We start from the raw sequence: 26,501 nt of genomic DNA, 5'->3' as shown, positions 1-26,501 counted from the left end.
CCTTTGTTTATTTTGGGAAAAGTCTCAAGCAAAGTTATACAGAATTTTGAGTATTTGTTGTGTAACAACAAAACTCTGCCTCAGTTTCCTCATCTACAAAATTTCCTGACAGTTGCAGTCTCCATTATCATTCTCATCATGAACTCCATGTCCCAGTAGGAATGAAAGCATCATGATGCTTATTCAGTGCTAAGGCTCACAGGTGATGAAAAAGCCTTTGAAAGTACATCACAGTCACTTTGTAGCCTACTTTCTCTCATTTGCCCACAACACAAATTTTATTTCACTGTAGTTGTTATGTCCACCGTAAAAATATGAGGATTTGTATAAGTTAATTTGAATGCCTGGCACCATTGATCCTCAAAAGCCACCTAATTATACATATTATATTTTACTATTAGGAAATTTTGCAAGATGAAAATTCTGGCAAGACTTGTTTTTGGACTCCTCATCTTGGATGCTGCCCTGACTGCCCCAACTATAGAACCCATTAACTACAATTCAGAATCTTACGATGCCACCTTTGAAGACCTGGACAATTTATACAACTATGAGAATGTCCCTATTGACCAAGGCGAGGTAAAGGATTATTTCTACTTGTAAGACTCTGGACAGCACAGAAATGTGAATGACTTGAGTTTTTTTGTATCAAAACAGAGTTTTCATTTATTTAGAAACAGGGTGTTTTGATCCTAACCAATTTGTTTTGTCTAGAACATGTGTAATCATTTCCAGGTAAATGGTGAGACAGTCTTTTGCTTTCTTTTGGTTCACTCTATTTTCTTCAAATCTTACCAAAATAAAGAAATCTCATGGAGGCGGTCATGCCAAGAGGGCACATGTTATTTTGAACAACTGCTTTCCTCCCCAGCAGTAATGGAGCCATGGGCAAGGTTATAGCCCCTAGCATAAATCTGATATGACATGGTCCCGATTAACTGCTGGGCTTCTTACACCTTTACCTAAGTAAAGGATATGGGCTAATCTTCATGAGTCAACAAGCAGAACTTGAACAACAATTAATATACCACAGTGCCAAAATTAACTATAAATAAATTAATAATAAGGAAAAGCATATCACATTTGAATAACTGTAACAAATTTTGAATCTATTATCAAGGGCATAAAACAAATTTAGATAAAATACTTAATGTACTTAATTCATGCAGGAATAGACACATCTTTTCTAATAATATAGTAAAAAATGGTTAATATTGTTAGTGGTGTATGGTCCCTTGGGAAATGGGTATCATATTTTCACAACACAAATATTTCATAGATTTTTCTTATTTTCTCTCACCATCAACCTGACCCTTTCTTTCTTCATCCATCCCTCTATCACTACTACTCTTCTCCCATTTTTATTTTTATTTTTATTAAAAAACATCCTGGCATGTATTTGCATGTATGTACTACCAAAAAAATATTTTGTCCAAACTTGTCACTTCACAATAAATCAATCCATAAGCTAGAAGAAATTTAATGATTCTCACAATAAATTCTCTGTTTTGAGTGGGGTTGAGGAATAGATCCAAGGTTTATTTTTATTCCTTTTAGAAGACCTAAAAAGAAGAAGAAATATATTTTGGTTTTAGGACTTTCCTTGCCAAGGAAGATTATGAAGGAAAAATCTTTATCTATAGAATATTTTAAACCTAATACTAACCACCAGGATCCTTCTTGATGCTCCTGATAACTAAACCTTCTCAGGAATGAGTAAAATTCTTCCTGCCATCAGGAAATTTCAGTTGAGAAGCATATCTCTATAAAGGAGATTTAATATATAGCTTTTTCTCAATGTTTGCATGTTTTAGAATTATAATCTTCATGATATCAAACATGTAGTACATGTCTCAGCTCTTTCCCATTTCCCCATATAAATATATCTCATCTACAGAATTCATTCTGGACAGTTCTTAGCCAATTTCAAAATGCTCAAATTACTAAGACTCTAGAAAGCCATTATCAATTCCTTGTAGTTTACTAAAATATACTGAGTATTCCTGACTTAAATCACTTTAATGAAATCAACATCAAACACTTATAAAAAGTTGTTATTGTAAAAGTAGTTATTGATATGCTGTAATGAAAATAATGGATTTAAATATATATTACATATCATTTTTAAAAAAGATTGACAAGATCAATTGAGTAACAAGAAAACACTGAACAAACCCACTCACTATCTATGCTCTGTGGGGAAAAAAAATCAATGCAAAAAATATGGGAGAGTGGACTGGAGAGATACCTTAGTGGTTAAGTCACTTGCTGGCAAAGCCAAAGGACCCAGGTTCTATTCCCCAGTACAAGTGTAAATCCGGATGCAGGTTGGCACATGCATCTGAAGTTCATTTGCAATGCCTAGAGGTCCTAGCACATCCATTCTCTCTCTATTTATCTGCCTCTTTCCCCATCAAATAAATAACTATAATAAAAATAAAAGCATATGAGAGACTAAATAAGATGGCATGAAGAACAAAAATGAGAATTTCAGCTCAGCTAGTAATATTAGTATAACTTATTTTACAAAGGACCCAAATATCAATTCTGTAAGCCATATATGAAGTATGGCACTGATGCATTTATTCATGTTAACCTTTGAATATGGTATTTATGACAGTGATTACTTGAATAAAGTTGTAGAAGTTAAAATAAGCAAATTTATCCCATCTTTATAGCTTTAAAGTTAACTATTCAGATACTGTCCTTAGTCCTATATGAAACTTTACCACATCTCATGTAATATATAGTGTGTGAAAATGATTCATAGTTTAAAAAGTGCATGAATAGATTGGGGACATGGCTCAGTGGGTAAGAGTCTCAGTATAGGCAAGAAGGCCTGGGATGACCTCGGTTGGATTCTAGCACCCATGTAACAATGCAAGGTGTGGCTATGCACACCTGTAACCTCAGTCCTGTGTGGAGGAGAGATAGGAGAACTTCTGGGCTCACTGGCCAGCCAGTTTCATGGAGGCTGCTGCTCCAGATTCATGGAAAGACTATGTCTCAGGGAAATAGTATGGAAATGGTCACCTGTCATTATTCTGTGTCCATATCTGCACACACACCCTGGGTTCTGCATGATTTCACACTCCCAGTCAACACCACATTTTTTGTATTTTGAAAACCTTGAGTAGAGTTCCTGTAGCTTTCTGACCCACAGAAACGGTGTATTAAAATGGTGATAAGCTACTACTAAGTTATTTCAACAATTCCTCTGTAAAACATGTATTTGTGATCCCAGTGAGTTAGTTAGTAAGCCAAATGACATCCTACATCTAGGTTTAGTGTTCCAGTTGACTTTTGTGGGCTTTTACTGATTACAGTGTATTTACTGCCTTCTTATGGGTTAAGAAAAATGGAAAATTAAATGAGTTCTCTTCCACACCGATAATCCAAAGTATCCAGAATCCACTTGATTGTACATTAAAAGCAGATCAGATTTTAGTATAATATTCCCACCATAGTGCTATATAATTCTCAGTGGATAAACTTTCTATGATATTAATGATGTGTTTTTTATAGAATTTTAGTTTGCTTTATGTGACTAGGTATTGATTATAAGCCAAATGGTCAAAACACAAACTTCTTACTTTTTGATGATAGTAGCTCCTTTTGAATTTAGTACTGTTGTGTCCAGTAGAATTTGAGTTTATTACATGCCACCTTGCTTACTTCTTCAGCAAAGTTATGAAGTGCTTTTGATATTCCCATTCAGTATATGTGGATAGTAAGACAAACAATAGATAAATAACTTTGTTAAGATTTAAGAGTAATGATATATATAAATTAGACCAGAATTTTTCTCATGGTTATTCATGTAATCAATTCCAATATAAAATTTAAACTAGAATCATTTAATTCCAAAGCTTAGACACTTTGGCACTAACAGATTCCATATTTTTCTACTTTATCTCTGAGCTTGACTTCTTTAACTTTGTCCAAATACTAATAGAACTTTCTCATCTATGAAATTAAGAAATTTGAAAAACAATAGGATTTCCAGTGATTGCAATTGGCACAATATCCCAACATTGCTTTTTGGTGTCAAAGATTTAAAAGAAGCAAAGTGAAGCATTTCTTCTGATCTGAAAGCCACTCTCAGAAATATGAGGAAGAAGAACTCTGCCAAACACATTTATTTCTTATCCATTGTCAAGATAAAATAAGAAATAAAACACCACTTTGTCAGTTGTCACATATTTTAGACAATTAATATAGATCACTTTAATAAATTTGAGCACTGCACTCTGGTTTGAAGTAAAATTCTAATGTTCTTAGCATATCTATATGTCAGTATATTCAATCTATAAAAGTATTCAAACCCAGGCTAAAAATTTCAAGAGACTTTCAACACCCTGGAAACAAAATTTTGATGTAACATTGATTGAGGAATAGCAAGAAAATTTATTTGCTCAACTGTAGAAATAATTTGGGAGACAAATACATTCAAAGTTCCATTTTCATTAATATATACTTAGTCGATGTTTGAATGAACTTCCAGATAACAATTGGGATTCTAACTGCTGTTTTCTAGAAAGGAAAAGGAGACATCCATAATGTTCCTGTTACCTGTTGAAGATCTAGGCTAACTGGTTAAGAATTGGTGGGTACAGTGGACTGGAAAGATTATTGAGCATTTGAAGATATTCTCACCTGGGGTTCAATTCCAAAATGATTTTATGTCAATCTCCTTGTAAGCATTTAATGTGGGCTTAAATATAAATGGAAGGCATGCAAAGTCCATGGGACTCACTCCATTCTTTAACACATTAGAAAACAGAGAAAATGCATTGAGCAGAAATTGTGGCTAGCAAAAATAATTTCACAAGTATTTTCTGTTTGGGGCTATGATACAAAATTCTGAATAAAAATATAAAATTGAGCAGATAAGCTCAAGAAAGTACAGAAAAAGATCAATTCTGTAATCACATTGAACATGTAACTAATATAAGGAGACAACAGAAATTGAAGAGGAGTAGTCAAATTTTTTAGCAGACAGGAAAATGGAAGATCCCACAAGTTAATATTCTCCATGCCAAGAATATATGATTCTGCAGCCTTCTATTGGCAGGGCGTGTTATTTTGCCTTTTTTTTTTTTTTTTTTTTTTTTTTTTGCCTTATGCTGTTATATAGCTGATTTATCCAGCACTCTTTGTCTTGTTAAACTTTAGGCATCAATAGGGCTCTGTTAGAAGTTTGTTTCATGTTAGAATAGGAAAAATTGAAACGTACAAATTAAGAAAAACAACTAAATTATCCCATTAAATTAGACATGTAGAGTGGAAAACATAAAATATCATGGTTTTCATTGTACTTTTGTTCCCAATTACCGAGACTGAATCCTTATCTCTAAGCCTGTCTTCACAAGGTTACCGGTTTTAGCCTATACTCAATTTTCCAAATTGTCCTTCTGGCACCCTTACTCGGGGATGAGTAGTAAGAAGAATGGGAATATGAACTGATTCCATAAGACAATATTTCTACAGCCTTTGCCAAAGTGTCCTGCAACTAGTACGTGGGGACATCCATTCAATTAGATGATGCAGTGGGGGAGATCTAAGTTGCTAGAAGCCTATTAAGTTTCTGGAGCTCAGGAGATGCTGGGGAGTACAGTGTTGAGTAAACTGGGATATACCTAAAGCTGTAAAACTCTCTGTCAATTAAAGATGGAATACTCCCATTTCTGACAATAATAACATACACTAAGCATGTGAACAGAGAAACAGAAACCTAAGTTATCAAAAGATTAGAGGGTTAGATTACATACAACTTTCAAATCATTTGTTTCTTTTTTTAATTGAATGTTTTGTACATAGTTAATCAACCACAAAGAATTATTAATTGTACTGTAGAGCTGTAAAATTTACTTTACTCAAAATGTACTTTAAGTTTCAATCATTGAGATAAACTGGAAAAATGATAATAAATTATTTACCTCATCCTAAATACATGATATTCTAGCAAGTAAACCTTTAATTTTTAAATAGATTTATAAATTAGAGTACATGGGGAAAGGACCAGCAAGAGGGGTTTCAAGGAGGCAGGAAAGGACAGTGGGGAATTGAGACAAATAAGAAAAAAGAATTTATGAAAATGCCATCATGAATCCTAATACTTTGTACCATGTATGTATGTATGTATGTATGTGTATATATATATAATATATATATATATACACATACATACATACATACATACATGCACACACACACACACACACACACACACACACACACATATATGGTACAAAGAAAAAAAACTACTGAAGTACTTCTGAAAAGAGAAACTACTCTAACAAAAGATAGTATTACCATTAATATGTGGGCACAAACATAAATATTTAGAGGGCATACTATATACATATATATATATATGCACACACACACACACACACACACACACACACACACACACATATCTCCAGAAGTGACGTTACTAGGTCATAGTATAATTTTTAAATTATATTTTAAATTTTTTGAAAATGTGATTTATTGATTTATTTATTTGAGAGGGGAGAGAAAAAGATGGAGAGAGAAAAAAGAAAGAGAGAGGATGGGGCATGCCAGGGACTCCAGCCACTGTGCCACTGCAAATGAACTCCAGACGCATGTGCCACCTTGGGCATCTGGCTTATGTAGTTACTGGGGAATAGAACCTAGGTCCTTAGGCTTTGCAGGCTAGTGCCTTAACCACTAAGCCATCTCTCCAGTTCATTATATTTTAATATTTAATGCAACTTCTATACTGATTTCCATAGAGGCTGTACCAGTTTAGATACCTACCAGTGGTAAATAAGGGCTCAGCTTCCTCATACCCTTGCCAGCATTTATAGTGATTTATTTTCTTCTTACAAACTTTATATTGGCAACCACCATTCATATATACAATGTATTCTGATCATAATCCTCTCCCGCTACCCTCCTTTTTCACTCACTTCCCTATCCTCCTCCCAATGAATGCTTTCTTTTCCAACAAGTCCTTCTTCCATTTCAATATCATCATTTATTTGCCACCATACAATGCAGGTCTTGATAGGCAAGGTGTGGATAGAGTCAGACACTATGAGGTTGTGATTAAATGGTCACTTAATATCTGGAAGGCATATCCTGAAGCATATAAGAGTTTCCTTTGACTCTTACAATCTTTCTGACATCTCTTCCACAATGGCCCCTGAGCCTTGGAAGGTGTGATGGACATGTCTCATTTAGTGTGAATATATGTCACTTCTCAGAATGTTGCTTATTCTCCCCATTAGTCACTATTATCTGAAAAGAGAAACTACTCTAACAAAAGATAGTATTACCACTAATATATGGGAACAAACACAAATATTTAGAGGGCAGTTTGATGGACATACTATATATATGAATGCACATAATAGCTACTTCACTAGGGCTGATTACCTCCCATATCTATAATCCATAGAAGGGTACAAAACATTTTCAGTACAAGAGATGTGATATCTTCTGATGAGTCATTGGCCAAGGAGACTTGTGATGTCCCCCAAACAGTACAGGCGTTTACATAGGCCCTTCGTTGCCCACCGAAAGTAGATGGGAAGAGCCTATTGCTGAAAGATATCAGACTTAGGTTGAAGGACACTGTAAAATCAAGATACAGCTCAGCAGAAAGTCTTCTCTTTGCTGGATAGCTGTCTGGTGATTTGTTTTCTTGATGACAACCATGTCCATGGGATAAGAAGGAATCTCAAAGCAGTTTTAAATTCCCTGGTGCTTAAGGATATTAATCCTTTTTTGAAAAAGTATTTGTTGGCCATTTGTGTTTATTCTTGTGAGAACTTCCTATTTGGTTCATTAGCCTATTTATTGATAGAAGATTTGTTTTTCTGGTATTTAATTTTTACAGTGTTTTATAATATACCTTGTCTAATGTATAGTTGACAAATAATTTCTCCCATACATTTTAGGGTGTTACTTCACTATGGTGACTGTTTCCTGTGCTATACAGCTCTTCAATTTCATGTAATACCACATTTTACTTCTTGGGTAAATTTCTTGTGTTATTATAGACCTTTGCAGAAAGTTCTTGCCTATATCTTGAAATGTTTTCCTATAGTAGTTTTAAATCTTATATTAAGGGTTTTTGTTCATTTTGATTTCTTTGTCTGGTGAGAAATTTTTTCTAATTTCATTCTTCAACATATGAATGTCCTGTTTCCCTGTTGAAAGGATTGTCTTTCAAATGTTTGTGCTTGACAAAGTTGTCAAAAGTAAGGCTGGGCATGGTGGCAAATGTCCTTAATCCCAGCACTAATGAGGCAGAGGGATGAGGATCATTTTGAGTTCAAGGCCACCCTGAGTCTACATAGTGAATTCCAGGTCAGCCTGAGCTAGAGTGAGACCTTACCTCAAAAACTAAACAACAACAACAACAACAACAATAACAACAAAAAGGTCAATGAAACCATTTGAATTTATTTCTGAGTCCTCTAGTTTGACCCAAGTAGTTATAAATCTGTTTGTAGTAGAATTTGAAGTCAAGTAATATCGATGCTCCCATCATTCCTTTTATTTAGGATTGCTTTGCCCAGTAGGGTTCTTTTGTGAGATCTTGGATGAACTTTTTTGATATTTTAATTAAAATCACATGTTTGAAAATAGGGATATTTTGATGTCCTTTCCTTCTTGTGTCCTTCTATGTTCTTTTATCATTATGATCTAGCTAATACTAAGCATAATATTAAAAACAGTGAGGAGGCATGTGCTGCATATTTTATAGGAAGCACCATCACTTTTCTCCCATTTGTTACATTGGCTATGTTTGTCACCTAAAACCTTTCTTATTTTGAGATATGATCTTTCTTCTAGTTTCTTAAGAACTTTTTCGTTATAAAGGGATGTTGAATTATGCCAAATGCCCTTTCAATATCTATTGTGATGATCACGTCATTTCTATCTTTATTTAAGATTTTAAGTCTATTTGTATGTTGTGTTGCATTTACTCATTTGAACATGCAGAACAAACTTTGGGTTCTTGATATAAAAAACAGGATGGATTAAAATTGTTTTTGTTGTGACTTTATTCAATTTTGTGTTGGGATAATAGTAAATTCATTGAATGAGTTTGTTATCATTCCTGTCCTTACTACCCTGTGGAACAGTTTAAAAAGTATTGGCATCACCTCTTCCTTAAACATTTGATATAATTCAATTTTGACTCTGCAATTCTGGAATTTTCTCTGTAGGAAGATGTTACATTGATGCTTTAATCTCGTTGCTCATTATAGGCATGTTTAAGTCATTTATACCTTTTTAAGTTTTGAAGGTTATATGTATTTAACAATCTATTATTTACCCTTTTATTTCATATTTTCTAGTTTTGGTTGAAATAATTTACTAATTATATTTGACATTTCACTTGAGAATCTTCTTTATCATCTCTATTTTTTAAACTATTCACCAGATGTTCACATCTACCACATACAATTATGAATTATCTAGTTGGTGTTGTATAACAAACAATTACAAACTTGGATAGAATAAAAAAATCCACTCAATTCATATTTCTGTCATTCACCTGTTTGGACCTTTCAAGCTCTTATTGGTAAGAAATTGCATGTAAATGGGCTGGAGAAATGGTTTAGCAGTTAAGCGCTTGCCTGTGAAGCCTAAGGACCCTGGGTCAAGGCTCAATTCCCCAGGACCCACGTAAGCCAGATGCACAAGTTGGCGTGTGCATCTGGAATTTGTTTTAAGTGGTTGTAGGCCCTAGTGAGCCCATTCTCTCTATCTCTGCCTTTTTCTCTGCCTATCAGTCTCAAAAATTAAATTAAATGCATATAAAAAATTGGCGACACAATTGGTTCATAGCTGGCTGGACTAAGTTGGCCTTGTCTGAGACAGCTTTCTTTTCCACTATGTAGTCTCTCAACTTCCAGTACAGCTCTTCCTTTCTTAACTGATTGCTGGACAGTGTTTATAGAGAGCAAGAAAACGTATGCAAGATTTCCTACAAAATTTACATAATGTCATACATTCTGTTGAGAGACCAAAGTAGGTTGAGTAACTTGCTCAAGACCCTAGACTCACCTATTCTGAATCTTTGTTACTAAGTAGGATGTCATGATGTTTCTCCACAGCCATTGTTCTGTTGCTATTTAGAGCAAGGAGGAATTTTAAGCAAAGTTGACATGGTGAACTTTTGTCTCTTTAAGAGCTCATTGACATTGCATCTATACTAGAGGAAACTTAACTTGGTGTAAGTGACTACTGTATTTTAGGTTGCCCAGAGTGAAAATTTAGAATATGGTGATAGTGGTACACAGTGGGTAAATGACAATGCTATTAGATATTAATATCAATAAATAAAATGGACAGTTACTCATACTTTAAGCATAATGTTTGTCATAAACACTTATTCTAGTTAATTATATAATTAGAAACCATAATGAAATGTGTATCATCTATAAATTTATCATTCTACTTGTTGAGCCTTTGCTTTATTTATGTAGGTAAGAACTAAATTCTGGGGCTCTATTCCTTCACAGCGTTTTTCCATCATATATGTTCTACATTTTCACTGAGGTTCTCATTTGACACTTAGCTACAGATTAATAACTGAGACAAAAATACCAAAATATTGACAAAATGCCACACAATGGGTTTTATTAATTCAAAAACAACACTGAATGGTGACAAAGGTTCTGCAGTTCTTACAAAAACATGCTTAATCCCCATGTTGAACAAGACATCTATACCAAAGGGATGCTGCTATAGAAAAATCTATAAGAATGGCTGCTGTTGTCAAACACATTAGCTTTTCCTAACATCACCCTAAAATTAGGATAAATATATTATGAACCTTTATTTTCTAATGACACAATTTTTTTTCCATTAAATGTGCTTTATGCTCTGTGGTTTGTGTGTTTGAACAAAATTATTTTTAACCAAAAATTTTCACTTAAAGTGATGCAAATTACTTTAAGAACAGAGCTATCTAGGTATAGATAATTAAATCAATAATCAAGAAATGGAAATATTAGACCCTTTGTAGGATCATGAATATCAACATAAACATTTCTTATAAAATTCTAAGTATTGCCTATTAAAAATACAATTGCATTTTCATACTGAGAACCTTTTGCCAGGGGACAGACATTTAGTCTAAGACACATTGGCTGACATTGAGGTACTGGGCTACTCACAAGAGAGTTTCACCTGATACCTCCAAGGACTTCTTCACTTGACAATCATCTCTCCAGGCTGACACATGCTGGGTCCTCCTTCTGCCTAGGCTGCTGTCTGTGTGCAATGTCTTTTCTAGTGCCTGCTCCGTAACAATGGAATGTACTCCTAAATATTGTATGACATGAAAGAAAGCACAGTTCTGAGGCCAGGTAAACATGAGACTAGGGTCATTTAAGTTATTGCAAAGCAATGAACTAGAAAACATTTGTCTTTCTTTTCCTAGGTTAAGAAAATCTACAAATGTAATGGCTAAAAACAAAGTCATGAGCCCTTTTGAGCATGTTTCTAAAACTCAGAGAAATATAATGAACACATTCAAAATTCACTTCTGTAGAAAGCCAGTTGCTATATTATGAGGACACAGAGGGAAAATAATAGAGAAGATCCTTGGCAGAAATGATGAATATTTATTTAAAGAGTTTCGATTGCTATTACATTTGAGTGTCACCAGTTGTAACTTGAGACAAAGGAGCAGGTGCATTTTCTGGGTGTTTGTATTTATGACCAAACTCAGGTTTCTACAGCTTAAGTATAAAATCTGCCATTTGGACAGACAGGTAGTCATGATTTCTTCACTCTTTTTGTTTTTACTCTAAATTTCACATTAGAGTACAAAGCTCATTAAAACTGGGAAAATAAAGAATCTCAAATAACTTCTATCTAATAATAAAAATAAATGTGTCTCCAATGCAAAATCTTTCCAGGGCATGGTAGAATGGAGTAATATTTACACAATTTTGCTGAAATGAAAAGGCATTCCTTTTTCTTGGTTTTAACACTACTCATTTTATTTGTGAGCAAGCATGAACAAAACAGTCTGATAAACACAAAAGGCTGTTTTATTTCATTATGTCGGATGAGATATGAGCTCCTACAGTTTCTCATAAATTCAGTGGAAAAATAATTACTGGCAAAAACTATGTGCAAACATTTTCCTACGCAGTTAAAGATTCAAGGCAGTGTCTGGAATGCATTTCTCCCTTTAGGCTGCTTCCATTCCATGAAACATCTGTCTCAATTTCCTCTCTTCCCAAGCCTTCTTTCCATCTCTCTGCAAATCCATTCTTCTGAATCTACCTCATTCTGCCTTCAGTGATGGAAACCTTATGTCTGTCTATAAGACACCCAGCTTCTCAGCTGGAGAGTTCTTTCCAGGCTTTATAATATACTCCTTGATGGCAGCTGCAGTATTCCATATTATGTTTTAAGTGAGATTTCATTCTTTACAATGCTTAAAAATAAACATCTACGTATACATTGACTCTTCTCAGTAAAATCCATAAGGTTAAGCTGAGAACTATGAATTAAATATACTTTGGGCATGCATATTTATGAATATTTTTCATAAGTACTTGTTGGCTATAGTCTAAAGTTATAAAGGTAAAATGCATGAATCAGTGTACCATCCACTTGGTTTGAATAAGCATAAACGAATGGAACCCTTACAATACTGGATGAGAAGTGCTTAAATAGACTATGAATGCATAAAGTTAAGCTTGGTATCTCTTAAATATTCTTTTCATGGACTGGAGAGATGGCTTAGCAGTTAAGTGCTTGCCTGTGAAGCCTATGGACCTTGGTTGGAGGCTTGATTCCCCAGGACCCACGTTAGCCAGATGCACAAGGGGGCGCATGCGTCTGGAGTTCGTATGCAGTGGCTAGAGGATCTGGCACGCCCATTCTCCCTCTATCTGCCTCTTTCTCTCTTTGTCTGTTACTCTCAAATAAATAAATAAATAAATAAAAACACACACAGGAATATTCTTTTCATTTGTAGTAGAGTGTATTTAGATCAATCTAAAGTGGCATTAAAAGTAAATATACTTTTCTCAACAATTCATTAGAAAGACAGTAACCTTGATAAGGAAGAGAAGATTTAAATTTAGGAAGTTGAAGACTAAAAATAAGAAAATGCACATTATCATATCAATTATATCTTCAAAAGAATAGAATTAAGGACTGGAGAGTAAACTGAACTTTTTGATTTTACTTTCATATTTTTGGATTGATGTGTTGTTCACAAAATAGCACATTTACATAAAGCTATGTATCATTAGAAAACAACAGATAAGACACTTATTTTACTTTTATTTGTTACACAGAGAAAGAGGTAAAAAGAGAATGGGTGCTGCAGAGCCTCTACTTACTTTAAACAAACTCCAGAGGCATGCACCACCATGTGCATCTGGCTTATGTGGGTTCTGGGGAATTGAACCTGGGTAATTAGGCTTTGCAGGCAAGTGCCTTAATGGCTAAACCATCTCTTTAGCCCCATAGATGAGATATTTTAATATTTGAGAAAAAGTAAGAAGATAAAATAAAATACAAAGAAAAAACGAAGTATTGAAAGCAGTTTCTAGGATTTGAAACACAAAATTAAATTAAAACAATAAGAGTAGTTATTGGAACCATAAATGCTCTCACAAGCTAGCTGCTGGGCAACTGTGTTGAATTTAAGAACATGAGTGCCATCTTGTGGCAGAAAAGGATATATCTGACTAGTGTGCACGCTGATCAAGGATGTCTGATGAAATTCTGCTTGTTTTTCAGATTGAAAGAGTGACAGTGATGCTTTCAGGGAACAGAGAGCTCCTTACTCCCGCCCCACAGCCAGATGATGTCCAGGAGGAGGACGAAGATGAGGAATCCACCCCCAGGCTGATTGATGGCTCTTCACCACAGGAGCCAGAATTCCCAGGGGTTCTGGGCCCACACACCAATGAAGGTCAGCTACATCAATCTTGAATTGTCTTCCACTTCACTTTGTCTTTTCTCAAAACAGACAAACTCAAATTCCACAATGAGCCTGAATGATCCAAAGAAAAGTTCTATAACATTGGCATGAACTAGGTTTGAAGCAGGAGTTATACTGGAATTTTTAAAATATTTTATTTATGTGAGAGAGGAGAAGGAAAGACAGACAGACACACACACACACACACACACACACACACAGAGAGAGAGAGAGAGAGAGAGAGAGAGAGAGAGAGAGAGAGAGAGAGGAAGAGAGAGAGAGAGAGAATGGGCACACTAGTGCCTCCAGCCACTGCACACCAACCTTGTTCATTTGGCTTATGTGGCCACTGGGGATTCAAACCTGGGTCCCCAGTGTTCACAAGTAAGTGCCTTAACCACTAAGTCTTCTCTCCAGTCCCATACACTTGTATTTGTATTAAAATATAAAGCAGTCTTAGAGTCTTAGTAAATCATCTTTGGTCTGTTGAAATCGATCAAATATTCAAACATTTGGAATGGAAATATTTGTCCGACACCAATACTCAAAATATTTTTGGTGGCATCATTACCAAAATGTTGAATTAGCTGATGAAAACCTATGTCTATACTTTAGTTATGAGATGATAAAGCATGACAATTATAATAGGAGGATTATTTTGCACTGACTGAAATGAGTGCTGGTGAGATATCCCGCGTAGTGATTCATGTAACTATTAGAACATCCTTGTGAGTGCTTTAGTATAGTTTTCTCTTGTCACCAAGGAAACATAACCCAGAGTGGGTAATGAGCTCTTAGGAGGTTGGATTCAAAGCCAACCAGGATTCTTGGCTGTGTATTTATTGGAAAGGAGGTTTTGTTCTCACGTCTCAGTCCCAGGAATTATATCTTTGTGAGACATTAATCCTGCACAACTGCATCACCATCCCTGCTGAACAACTCCTCAGCTTCCCTCTCTTTCTCAGCCGTTGGAGAACAATATTGAAGTCTCTGTTTCTCTGAGTTTTTAATTTTTTATAGTAACTTTAGAGTTAAGGTTGCTTTTCATCAAATGCTTTCTATATCAGACATGACAAATTCTTTCTATTCCAGCTATGTATAATTATTCACGTGAATTACCACTTTAAGAAAGCATAATATGGACTAAGAACAACCCTTTAAGAACAAGAAGTCTACATATTGTTTTTATCTGCATACTACTACAAACTATAAGATGTTTGTAACATCATAGACATATGCTAATGGTCCTACAATGCAAACAAAGTCCACAAATCCTGTAAATTTGTTTAAAGGACTCATGATACTCTTTCATATCTAGCAGAATCCTAGGAACAGAGCTAGGGAGATACATACTTACTTACTTACCCCTTTAGACATTGTAATCTTTCAGAAGTTGAAAACATGGGAACAACAGGTGCACTATGGGGTTTCGGCTGAGCCATGGAGAAGGCACAATACAGTCTTTTTAAAAGCTTTAGTTGGGCTGGAGAGATGGCTTAGTGGTTAAAGTGCTTGCCTGCAAAGCTTAACAGCCCCAGTTTGATCCCGCAGTGTTCACATAAAGCCAGATGTACAAAGAGGTATATGCTTCTGGAGTTTTCTTACAGTAGCTAGAGGCCCTAGGGCACCCATTCTCTCTGAATCTCTCTCTCCTTGGAAAAAAATAAGCAAATATTTTTTAAATGTTTTGTCAACTTAGGGTTCAATTATGTCCATTGTGAAATAATATCCTTAAGTTGAAGAGTGTTTTCCTTACTAGGAGTAGACTGAGGAGGTATAATGAAAATTGTAAGTTACATTACAATTTGTAGAAAAGAAGCTTACATCCATGCATGTTTAGTGACTTTGAAATATTTAGAACAATAAAAAATATTTTTGCTAAATTAACACATATTTCCAGAAATAATATTTAGTGCCATATGGTGTCAATTTATGATCACAAAAGGAAGTAAATTATTATCCATACGAAATTCATAAATAAAGCCTTTGTTGCTGAAACAGCAAGTCAGTATATAGGAAACAAAATTGTAAGATTATTAAAAGAAGGACTCTAAGGTTATAGATCAGTAGAGAGGTGTTGAAATGGATTTCTTTCAGGGGAGAGGTCTATTGTGTATGTGGGGAGTGTTAGTTTTTACATCATAGAACAGAATGGTAGGATTCAAGATAGTAAAAGGCTTTGGTTCTGAGGAACCAAGTGAGGTATCATATAAGTGCCTTTTTGGAGGGGTGATATTTCCACACAACATTACCTTGTCTATGCTAGGAGGCACAGAGGAGATGGACAGAAGTTCAGGGGAGTCAGAAAGTCAAAAGATAGAACACAAGGTCTTAATTTAATGACTAGGTCTTGCTTTTCAGTCCTTAAATTATCTGGAAATCTAGGCTATTAGATTTATTTTCCTTTCAAACTCTCCCTGCACTTGGTGTTCATAATATTGGCCTATCCCATGATTCATGCTTTCTGGTCACTAATACTCTTATCTCTTTTAGAAGCTCAGAATTTTTTTAAGTAAATACTATTTAAATGCTGAAGAAGGGGATGAGTGTGTGTACACATGCACATACACACACACACACACAAACACACACACACCACACACACACACACACAGACACGCGCACACCATGAGGAAGCACAACATAACATAGAGCAAAAGTGTTGGAAAATAATGAAGGTTCATGGACAGCTTCAGATCTATTGCCCTGCCTATCACCATCACACTAGCCAAGCTACTGCCATTGTTCATCTGTGATTCATCTCCTCTCTTTTATCCAGAACTTATGTCCTTCCACTTGGCCTTCTTTTATCCCACCACATCATCAGATAGAATGCATTCAAATGAGCTTATGTAATAACTCTACCCATCCTTAGGAAAAGGAATAGCTCCTGTCACACAACAGTCAGCGTTTCTGTATATTATAGCCTCCACGTTTCCATGCTGAGTTTTACCCTCACAGATCACTTTTACTCTTGGTGACAGGACTTGGAGCATGCTCCTCCCTCTGCTTGGTACACTCTTTGCTTTTCACTTGTGTGTTCAACTCCTTCCCTTCCTGTATGTCTCAAAGATCTCCTCCTCAGAGTCTCCTTACAGTCATCCTGCAATGATGTTTCAAGATACTGATCACAGAATCATATTTATGTCTATGATTAATATACATCTTCCAAGGCAGAAACTAGAACTGTATTTTTTTTGTGCTCACCACCATTTCACTGGTTACCATGGCACCATTTACATAAACTCTTTAATAATACATACTAAATAAACAAATATTAATTATTACAATCTTTTTATCTTGAATCATGTTATGTTTCAGTGGAATGCTTATATATTGAATCAAGGATGTAATGAAAACATTATCTGTGGCATGTTAATTTGAATACAAGTATAATCTCAGTATTCATATTTTGAAAACAGAATGTCTAATAAGTATAAAAGCAACATCTATAATATGGTCATTATGTAAATAAAAATATATTTTACAAGTGGTATTGAGACAACTTCTGTCTCATCAGCTGATGTGTCTAATATGACATTCAAAAGGTTTATGAGACAATATGAGTTATGCATGGATAGTCTAATTTTGGTGACAAAATATTAAGAACCACATCCCCTGTTACTAACATATAATTATTTACCTCTCCCTTTAAGACTTTCCAACATGCCTTCTGTGTACCTGTATAAGTACCACTGTATACTGTGATGACCATGAACTTGATGCCATTCCTCCACTGCCCAAGCACACGGCTTATTTCTATTCCCGCTTTAACAGAATTAAGAAGATCAACAGAAATGACTTCGCAAGCCTAAGTATGGGAGAAACTGTTAATGCTCTTTCCTTAAAACCTCTTCGAAATATTTACAGCATTGATATTGAGAATGAAGCTTGTGTAAAAAATATGGCTCAATAATTGTGTGTGTTTAAATAATAAGAAGAAAGAACAAATAGGGAATAGTCATTATGAAACTATATAGTTTTTTTTATAATTTCACATAAACTATTTTCAACTGAATGTAGCCATAATTGCATTATGTATGCTAAAACTTATTTTAATTTTTATATTAAGTGTGAAATGGTCATGCACTTACAAAGCTTGGGTTATTTCAAATATGCTTCTATTAAGTCACAGTTACTATATGACTGATAAGTGCAAGTCTACACCCAAATTTTATACTGCTTGGCAATTTAGAAGAATTTCATCACTTCTCTTGGTAAGATATTTTAATCATTTGAAGATTTCGTTTTCATGCCTGTATTTTGGGTTGTTAAAAATATAATACTCTTCATTGAGGAAAAAGTTTAAATAGGAAAATCTATACAAAGATTTTTAAGGATGTAGAGAAAAAACAGATATAACCATTTCAAATGAAGTGCACATTTCTTATAATCATACAAATAGTATTCATAGAAAATAATTTGCATAAAATTGCTAGAAAAATAATGATCAGTAACACCCACTGCAATATGTGGAAAATTATATATTCACATTTGATCCAAGTAAGCTACATCCAAGGGTATTCATACATTTCCTTCATTCCTTCCTTGTAGATGACTTAAAAAGGATAGATCTGACATCAAATTTAATATCTGAGATTGATGAAGATGCATTCCGAAAGCTGCCTCAACTCCAAGAGCTCGTCCTGCGTGACAACAAAATAAGACAGCTCCCGGAACTGCCAACAACTCTGACGTTTATTGACATCAGCAACAATAGACTGGGAAGGAAAGGGATCAAGCAAGAAGCATTTAAAGTATGCTTGGGGTCTCATATAATAATTTTCATCTTCCCCTTCCACTTATAGTCAATGATTAGTCTATTTACTTCTGTAAGATCCTTTTAGCTTCAAAAATAAACTCTTTACTATCAAAATCTAAATCTAAATCTAAATCCATATATATATATATATGTATATATGTATGTATGTATGTATGTATTATTCTGGTATATTCTGAAATGGCTCCAATACCATGAATGGATTAAAAAGACTGAATAGGAAATTAATAGCTGGACTGGAGAAATGGCTTAGTACTTGCCCACAAATCCAAAGCACCCAGCTTCAATTCTCAGGCCCCGCATAAGCCTGATGCACAAAGTGGAGCATGTCTCTGAAGTTCATTTGCAGTGGCTGAAAGTGTTGGCATGTCCATTCTCTATCATCTATCTGTCTGCCTGTCTGTCTCTCTCTATCTATCTATCTATCTATCTATCTATCTATCTATCTATCTATCTATCATCTACCTATCTATCTCTCTATCTACCATCTATCATCTTTCTCTCTCAAATAAATGTATAAGTTTAAAAAAAAGAAATGAATAACTACTTGATCATCCATTTGCAGAGGCCTTCTGGAAGTGATGTAACTGCCCTCCCTCCTCAAAAAATGGATTTACCTAGAACTACTGAGAGAGAAAAAAATAATGGTTAGCTAATTGGATAGGATGCAAGTGGCATCTTGCAGACAGAAGGCTATAAAACATCTGGATTAAGTTAACCACAGAGAACTTGTTTTCTAAGTGAAGAAAGCAAGTTTGTGGGTGGAGGACCTACTTATAACAACAGCAAGTGTTCTGAGAAGAGTCACCAGCAAGGGGGTGTTCCACCTATTCTTACCCTATTCAAAATTCTCCTTTGGTTACACTTAGGACAAATAATTTAAAATATACTTGAGCTGGGCATGATGGCGCATGCCTTTAATCCCAGTACTTGGGAGGCAGAGGTAGGTGGAACACCATGAGTTTGAGGCCACTCTGAGACTACATAGTGAGTTTCAGGTCAGCCTGGACTAGAGTAAGACCCTACCTCAAAAAACCAATATATTTGAATATATATATATATATTTGAAAGGACACATCACTATCACCAGAGTTGATTGGGGACAGTGCGGCTTTGTTTCCACTGTCTCTGCTAGGCGATAGGTGCAGAAGATACAGTATCTCATGATAGCCTTCAAGGGTTGAAAGTAGCTGGCATGTGTGAAGGTGTGTCACTGTTTTCTTGTGACCTTTGGCTAAAGTAGAGACCAATTATTGCCTCTGTGTTTTCTGTCTTGCTGTGCTGCTCATCTATCTCTTGGTTAGGTTACTAGTCTCCAGCTAAGGGGATATACTTATTTCTCCATGACTATAAAATGAAGGAAATCCTTGCTTGCCTAACCAAAATATTATTCAAAATCTGATGGCAGGAAAATTTCCATGGAAGGCAACTGCTGTGCATAAGCTGAGAAAGTTATGTTAAACCAAGCAAGTTTTTCCTACAGTTGAAAAAAAAAAATCCTTTGCATTTTCATAAATAAACCCTTGCTGGCAGGGAATTTTTTCAAAACTCAGTTGCACTGTCTAGTAAAGTAAGAATCATGACCTGGACAGGAAATTTACCAACCACTGTGTTGACAGGAAAGCTCAAATAAGCCATTCCATTTGCATATTTACAGGACATGTATGACCTCCACCACCTCTACCTCACGGATAACAACTTGGACCATATTCCCCTGCCACTCCCAGAAAACCTGCGCGCCCTTCATCTCCAGGTAGGCTTCTATTGCAGCTACCTTCTTGTTGGGACCAAACAGCCAACTAACAACAGCTTATGGGCGGAAAGGGTTTCTTTCAAGCTTACAGTTTACAGGGAAAGCTGCATCATGGTGGAGATATCATTGCAATCAGGCCACATATTCATATGTCATCCACAGAGAGAGCAGTAATAGTGAGCTAGCTAGCAATAGCAAGTGGACTGGGCAAATAAAGCTCCAAGGCTAACCTCAGCAACACATGTCCAGCAAATCTCCACCAGCTGGGGACAAACAAGGAAGCTTAGTCAAAAACACTTGAGGCTACTTGGGTACATGTTACATTCAGAACACCATAGCTTCTAACAGTATGGTGAGCCTAAAATATTCTAGGAAAACCAAAACAAGCAGAAGAACACAAAAATCTATCTATAATAGCACATTAACATGTGTGACAACGTTTCTGCTTCTCTTTTCTCAACACATTCTCTTCTTTCTCTTTCTTTTCTCTTCTTTCTAAAAGCACACATTTTCATAATTCATGGTCCTATCTTTTCTGCTTAGTATCTGCTAACGTTAGTAATTATTTACATTCTTCTGGAAATAAAAATGTAACATTTTTGAAACCAAAGATTCTTTTAAAAATTAATAAATAAAGCTTCACTAAGTGAAAAAATTACCATGGCAGAGGACTAGCTCAGGAGATAAAAAGCTTTCCATGCAAGCACTGAGAACCTGAGTTCACATCCCCAGCACTCACATAAAATGAAACACTGCAATGCTAATATCTGTAACCCCAGAAAGCACACCACAGAAAGAGCAGCAGAGACAGGACAGTCTTCCAGAGGCTCACTGGCCACCTCAACTGGAAAGCAGAGTAATGAACACTGAGAGATTCATCCTTGAATGAGGTGAAAGGTGAGTGTTCGTACCAGAGGGTTTGTCCTCCATCCTTCACACTTGCTGTGACACATGCACACTCTCACTTGCTCAACATAAACATACATGCACACATACAGACCACACACACACGAAATGCTTAGTGATCAGAGATCAAAAAGAAAAAGAGAAATAAAAATCTAAATTTCTTTAAGCCAAAAATTTCACTTTATCTTTTGACTTTGGATGTACATATTGAATTGAATTCGGTCCTAAGACATTTTCATGTTCCATTTCACCAGGTAAAGAAAGTATATTTGTTACTTTTATTTCCCTTCTTTTCTTAAATTGATTTATTTTATTTATTTGAGAGAGAGAGAGAGAGAGGGAGATAGAAAAAGATAGAATGGCCATGTCAGGGCTGTCAGCCACAGCAGACAAACTCCAGACACATGTGTAATCTTGTGCATTTGGCTTATGTGGGTTCTGGGTAGTTGAATCTGGGTCCTTTAGCTTTGCAGGAAAGCACTTTAACCATTAAGACATCTTTCTAACCCGCACTTTGCTTTTCTTTTTTAAAAAAAAAAAATATTTATTTATTTATTTATTTGAGAGCGACAGACAGAGAGAAAGACAGATAGAGGGAGAGAGAGGGAATGGGCACGCCAGGGCTTCCAGCCTCTGCAAACGAACTCCAGATGCGTGAGCCCCCTTGTGCATCTGGCTAACGTGGGACCTGGGGAACCGAGCCTGGAACCGGGGTCCTTAGGCTTCACAGGCAAGCGCTTAACCGCTAAGCCATCTCTCCAGCCCTGCTTTTCTTAATAAATGTATTTGAAAGGTTGATCTGTTTAAATCCAACTAAACTGAATTTTATCTTTAAAGGAATGCATGAAAATACATTTTTAAAAATGTAAAGATCTAATAGTTTCTAAACATATTTCATTGTTATTACCCGAATGATTAAAATTTGCTTGGTTGAAACATGTTTGTTTATCTTGTTTATTCTATTTATTTTGTTTGTTAAAGGAAGGGCTCTAAATATGCCTTAGTGGTTAAGGTGCTTGTCTGTAAAGACAAAAGACCCAGGTTCAATTCTCTAGAACCCAAGTAAGCCAGATGCACAAGGTTGCACAGGCACCTGGAATTTGTTTGCAGTGGTTGGAGACCCTGGCATGCACATTTTCTCTTTCTCTTTCTCTCACTCTCTTTTGCAAAAATAAAGAAATAAATAAATATTTTAAAAATTAAGGAAAACCAATTACTTTTTATTCAGGTGGGGGTAACTTTTGATCTAGTGCTATAGTCAACTTTCTCTAATAATTTCATTGAATCATTGGAATACGCATGCATAAATGAAGTACTTTACAAGCTAAAATCCAAAGCAAAGGGAAAGATGGAAGAGGTAAAAATTAAAGCAGTAATAATGAAACAGAATAGAAAAATCATGGAGAAAATAACATGAGAATTCAGTTCTTTGAAAAATCAACAAAATATATTTTTATGTATAACTATCTAGAAATTTTAAATTTACTAAAATTAAGAAAGAAAAGGAGATCTCATACTAATTTCAGAGAGTGGGACGATAATGAGGTACTGTGAACAACTGTATGGCAACTGCTTAGGCAGATGTATGTATAAACCATAGCCAGCTACAAGCTATTGATATGGACTAAAGAATAACTTGAAATGTGTTGAAGAGATTGTTCAACAGTTAACGACACTTATTTGCAAAGCCTGCCAGCCAGTATTCAAGTACCCAGTGCCCTGGTAAAGCCAGATGCACAAAGTGGCAAATGCATCTGAAGTTAATTTGCAGAGTCAAGAAGCCCTGGCTTTCTCTCTCTCTCTCCCTCCTTCCCTCTCTCTCCTCTTTTCTCCTTTCCTATTCTGTCCTTGCAAATAAAGAAAAATAAATAAAGAAAAATTAAAATAACCAGAAAATATGGATTAATCTGTAGCAAGCAAAAATAGACTTAGCAAGTTGAAATCTTCCAAGACAAGCCCACATCCCCATGGGTACTTCCTGAGCAATTTTATCAAATGTCTAAAAAAAGTAATAATGGCAATCCTTCACAAACCATTCAAAGTAATGAAAAAGAAGGGACATTTCCTCACTCAACCTACAAGGTCAAGATAATCTCAGTAGTAAATCTAGACAAAGATAGCAATAGAAAACCATATCCCAGTGTTTTCCTTATGAATATAATGCAAGTATGTTCAGTAAAACACAGCAGAATGAATTCAGCCACATAGGAAAGTGACTACTCCTCATTCCTAAATAGTAGTTATTGCAGGAATAGAATGATAGTTAAACAGCTAAAAATCAAACAATATAAACATGACAATTTAATAGAATAAAGGATAAAATGCATGATTATTTCAATAGATGCTGGAAAAGCATTTAACAAAATTCAACAGCATTTTAAAAAATAAAATCACTAAAAAAAATAAAATAACTAGGCAGGGCATGGTGGCACATGCCTTTAATCCCAGCAATCAGGAGACAGAGGTAGTAGGATCACCTTGAGTTCAAGGCCACCCTTAGACTACATAGTGAAATCCAGATCAATCTGAGTTTGAGGCCACACTGAGACAACATAGTTAATTCCAGGTCAGCCTGGACCAGAGTGAGACCCTACCTCAAAAATAAATAAAAAAAAATTATAGATATATAGATATATAGATCCATGACAAATTCTTATCACAAAAAATATATATATATAAATGATTGTAAAAGCACTGTGTATGAAAGTCTTACACACCACTGTACATGGCACAAGAATTTGGATTTGAAAACAATCCAAATTTCCACTGCTTGATGAATAGGTACATGAAAATATACCACACAGTGTATACCTGTGCAATACTCTCAGACAATTGAAAATAATGAAACATTAGCCATGCTATGATGTATATAAATCTTGAAAATATGCTGCTACATCAGAAATGTAGTTCTGCCTCCTGAGTGAACTTTTCACACCCATCATCCTTTTATCAAGTATCTGTCATTTTAAAAACATCTCTTTCTTTCAAAAGGTAACATATTTAAGAATTGCACATATGTATTATGTCCAGAATAAAAAAAAAATCTACAGAAACAAAAAAATATCATGGTAGTTTCCATGAGCTATAGAAGAAAGAGAAAATGTTCTGGGTTCTCCTTATCTCCCTAACATTTGCACCCACCCCTCCTATCACTTCAATTCAGGAAAGTTGATGTGAATGTCCAATGTTCAGAGAGCAAAATGCCAGGCTGATCTGCAGTCTTTGAACTTGAAATTCTCCTTGTCTAGAATGTTCTTGTCTTGGTTCATTCCATGCCTATATCTTTCTGTCATTCCATCCTTAGTCCAACTGTTCCCCCTAATCTTTCTCCAAATTACTCACCAATTTTAGAAACATTTTTTTTTACTCTCAATTCATTTTCTTATGTATTTACTTAATATTTCTCATACAGAATTACTAGCTTTATAAAAGCAAGAATATGTCTGTTTTGTTAATTTGCTTATCCCCATTGTGCAGATAGTGTCTGGCATATATATAGTAAGCACATCATGCTAAATAGTCTTGACTGCAGGAAGAAACAAAAGAATACAGAGATGAGCAAATCAGACCACTGAGGCAGGCAGGATGGAAGATGCAGTTTACCTTGTCCTATTATTTATGTTTTGTCTCTTTTAGAATAACAATATTCTGGAGATGCACGAAGATACCTTCTGCAATGTTAAAAACTTAACTTATATTCGTAAGGCCTTAGAGGACATCCGACTGGACGGAAACCCCATTAATCTCAGCAAAACTCCCCAAGCATACATGTGTTTACCTCGCCTGCCCATTGGCAGTCTTGTCTAATGTCACATAATGGTCAGCTTTGTTTTGTCTACCATGCAGAGCAACTCATGACTTTCTTCAAATGATAAGATGGTTCATTTTTTAGAAATGTGAAGGTATGGTAAGAATTAAACAATGTAACTAAACATCAGCTGAATTAGGAATAAATCTACAAAATGTTAGGTAAATAAATTATATAAAACATTTCACATAGTCCTGTAAATCAGAAATAATTTTCAAGGTTAGGGGCTCATATCAAATTAAGTATCAATAAGGACAACAATGGAATGAGCACATTAGATATTTTGCTAGGATTGAAATATTTTCAATTAAACTTTTCTAACTTTTATTTCCTCTAATGCATGTTTCCCCCTAATCCATTAAAGAATATTAAGAAAATAATAAATGTCTTTAAAAATTAAAATGGCTTTATGGGAAATGTTCCTTTTCATCAATCTGCACAAAACTATATGCAGCATAGTACATATTTCTGAATGATCATATTTCATCATTATAAAGCCCTATGAACTAATTTTAGACTATAGTTAAGCTGAGTAGTTGTTTTTTCTCTATATCTATTAAAAAAATTGAAAAAGGTACATGGACTATGTTGAAGATGGTATGACAGCCACATTAGAGGAGCAGAGTGAATCTTCATAACTGCGTAAGAAACCCGCTTCCAGGAAGTGGAACTAGATTTTGTCTTTTTATTTTTTTTTTGTTTATTTTTATCTACTTATTTGAGAAAAACAGACAGAGAGAAAAAGAGGCACATAGAGAGAGAGAGAGAGGAAGAGAGAGAGAGAGAGAATGGGCACGCCAGAGCCTCCAACCACTGCAAACGAACTCCAGACGTGTGCACCCCCTTGTGCATCTGGCTAATGTGGGTCCTGGGGAATCAAGCCTCGAACTGGGATCCTTAGGCTATACAGGCAAGGCTGCTAAGCCATTTCTCCAGCCCAGATTTTGTCTTTTTATCATAACCTTTTTCTCCCATTTTCTACAAATGCAGCCCAAAGTGAGACTAAAAAACATTAGAAGGCAGTTTTGGCTAAAATATGTCTGTGACTATTTCCAAATATTTTCACTACAGTATCTGGATGAATATTTGGTCCAACAAAGGTCAGGCATCTTAGAAAGCCATCCTTAAAATGTTCCTTGTCACATTCTCCAAATACCTATTGCATTTTGCCACGGGCAACTTGCCAGAGGTGATGACCTTCCTTCTCCACTCTTAAGTCTTGGGAGATTACAAAATGTTGGTCATAGCTGTGATGATAGTAAGAAAAACAAAAGCAATTTTCAATGAATTCTATCACTTTACTGTAATA

The 26,501-nt window shown here is 35.3% G+C and overlaps 1 protein-coding gene across 1 annotated transcript; it reads left to right on the top strand.

Moving 5' to 3' along the window:
• Positions 1–401: 401 nt before the first annotated feature.
• Positions 402–25,376, top strand: Epyc (epiphycan). The gene is made up of 6 exons (XM_004650169.2): positions 402–579; positions 13,762–13,936; positions 17,602–17,760; positions 18,500–18,702; positions 20,383–20,478; positions 25,021–25,376. Exons 1-6 carry the CDS (start codon positions 415–417, stop codon positions 25,189–25,191), a joined length of 969 nt encoding a protein of 322 aa, XP_004650226.2. The 5' UTR covers positions 402–414; the 3' UTR covers positions 25,192–25,376.
• Positions 25,377–26,501: the final 1,125 nt, after the last annotated feature.

The sequence above is a fragment of the Jaculus jaculus genome, chromosome 6, assembly GCF_020740685.1.
Source record: "Jaculus jaculus isolate mJacJac1 chromosome 6, mJacJac1.mat.Y.cur, whole genome shotgun sequence".
Classification (NCBI taxonomy): Eukaryota; Metazoa; Chordata; class Mammalia; order Rodentia; family Dipodidae; genus Jaculus; species Jaculus jaculus.
This window is presented reverse-complemented; position numbering and strand designations above follow the sequence as displayed.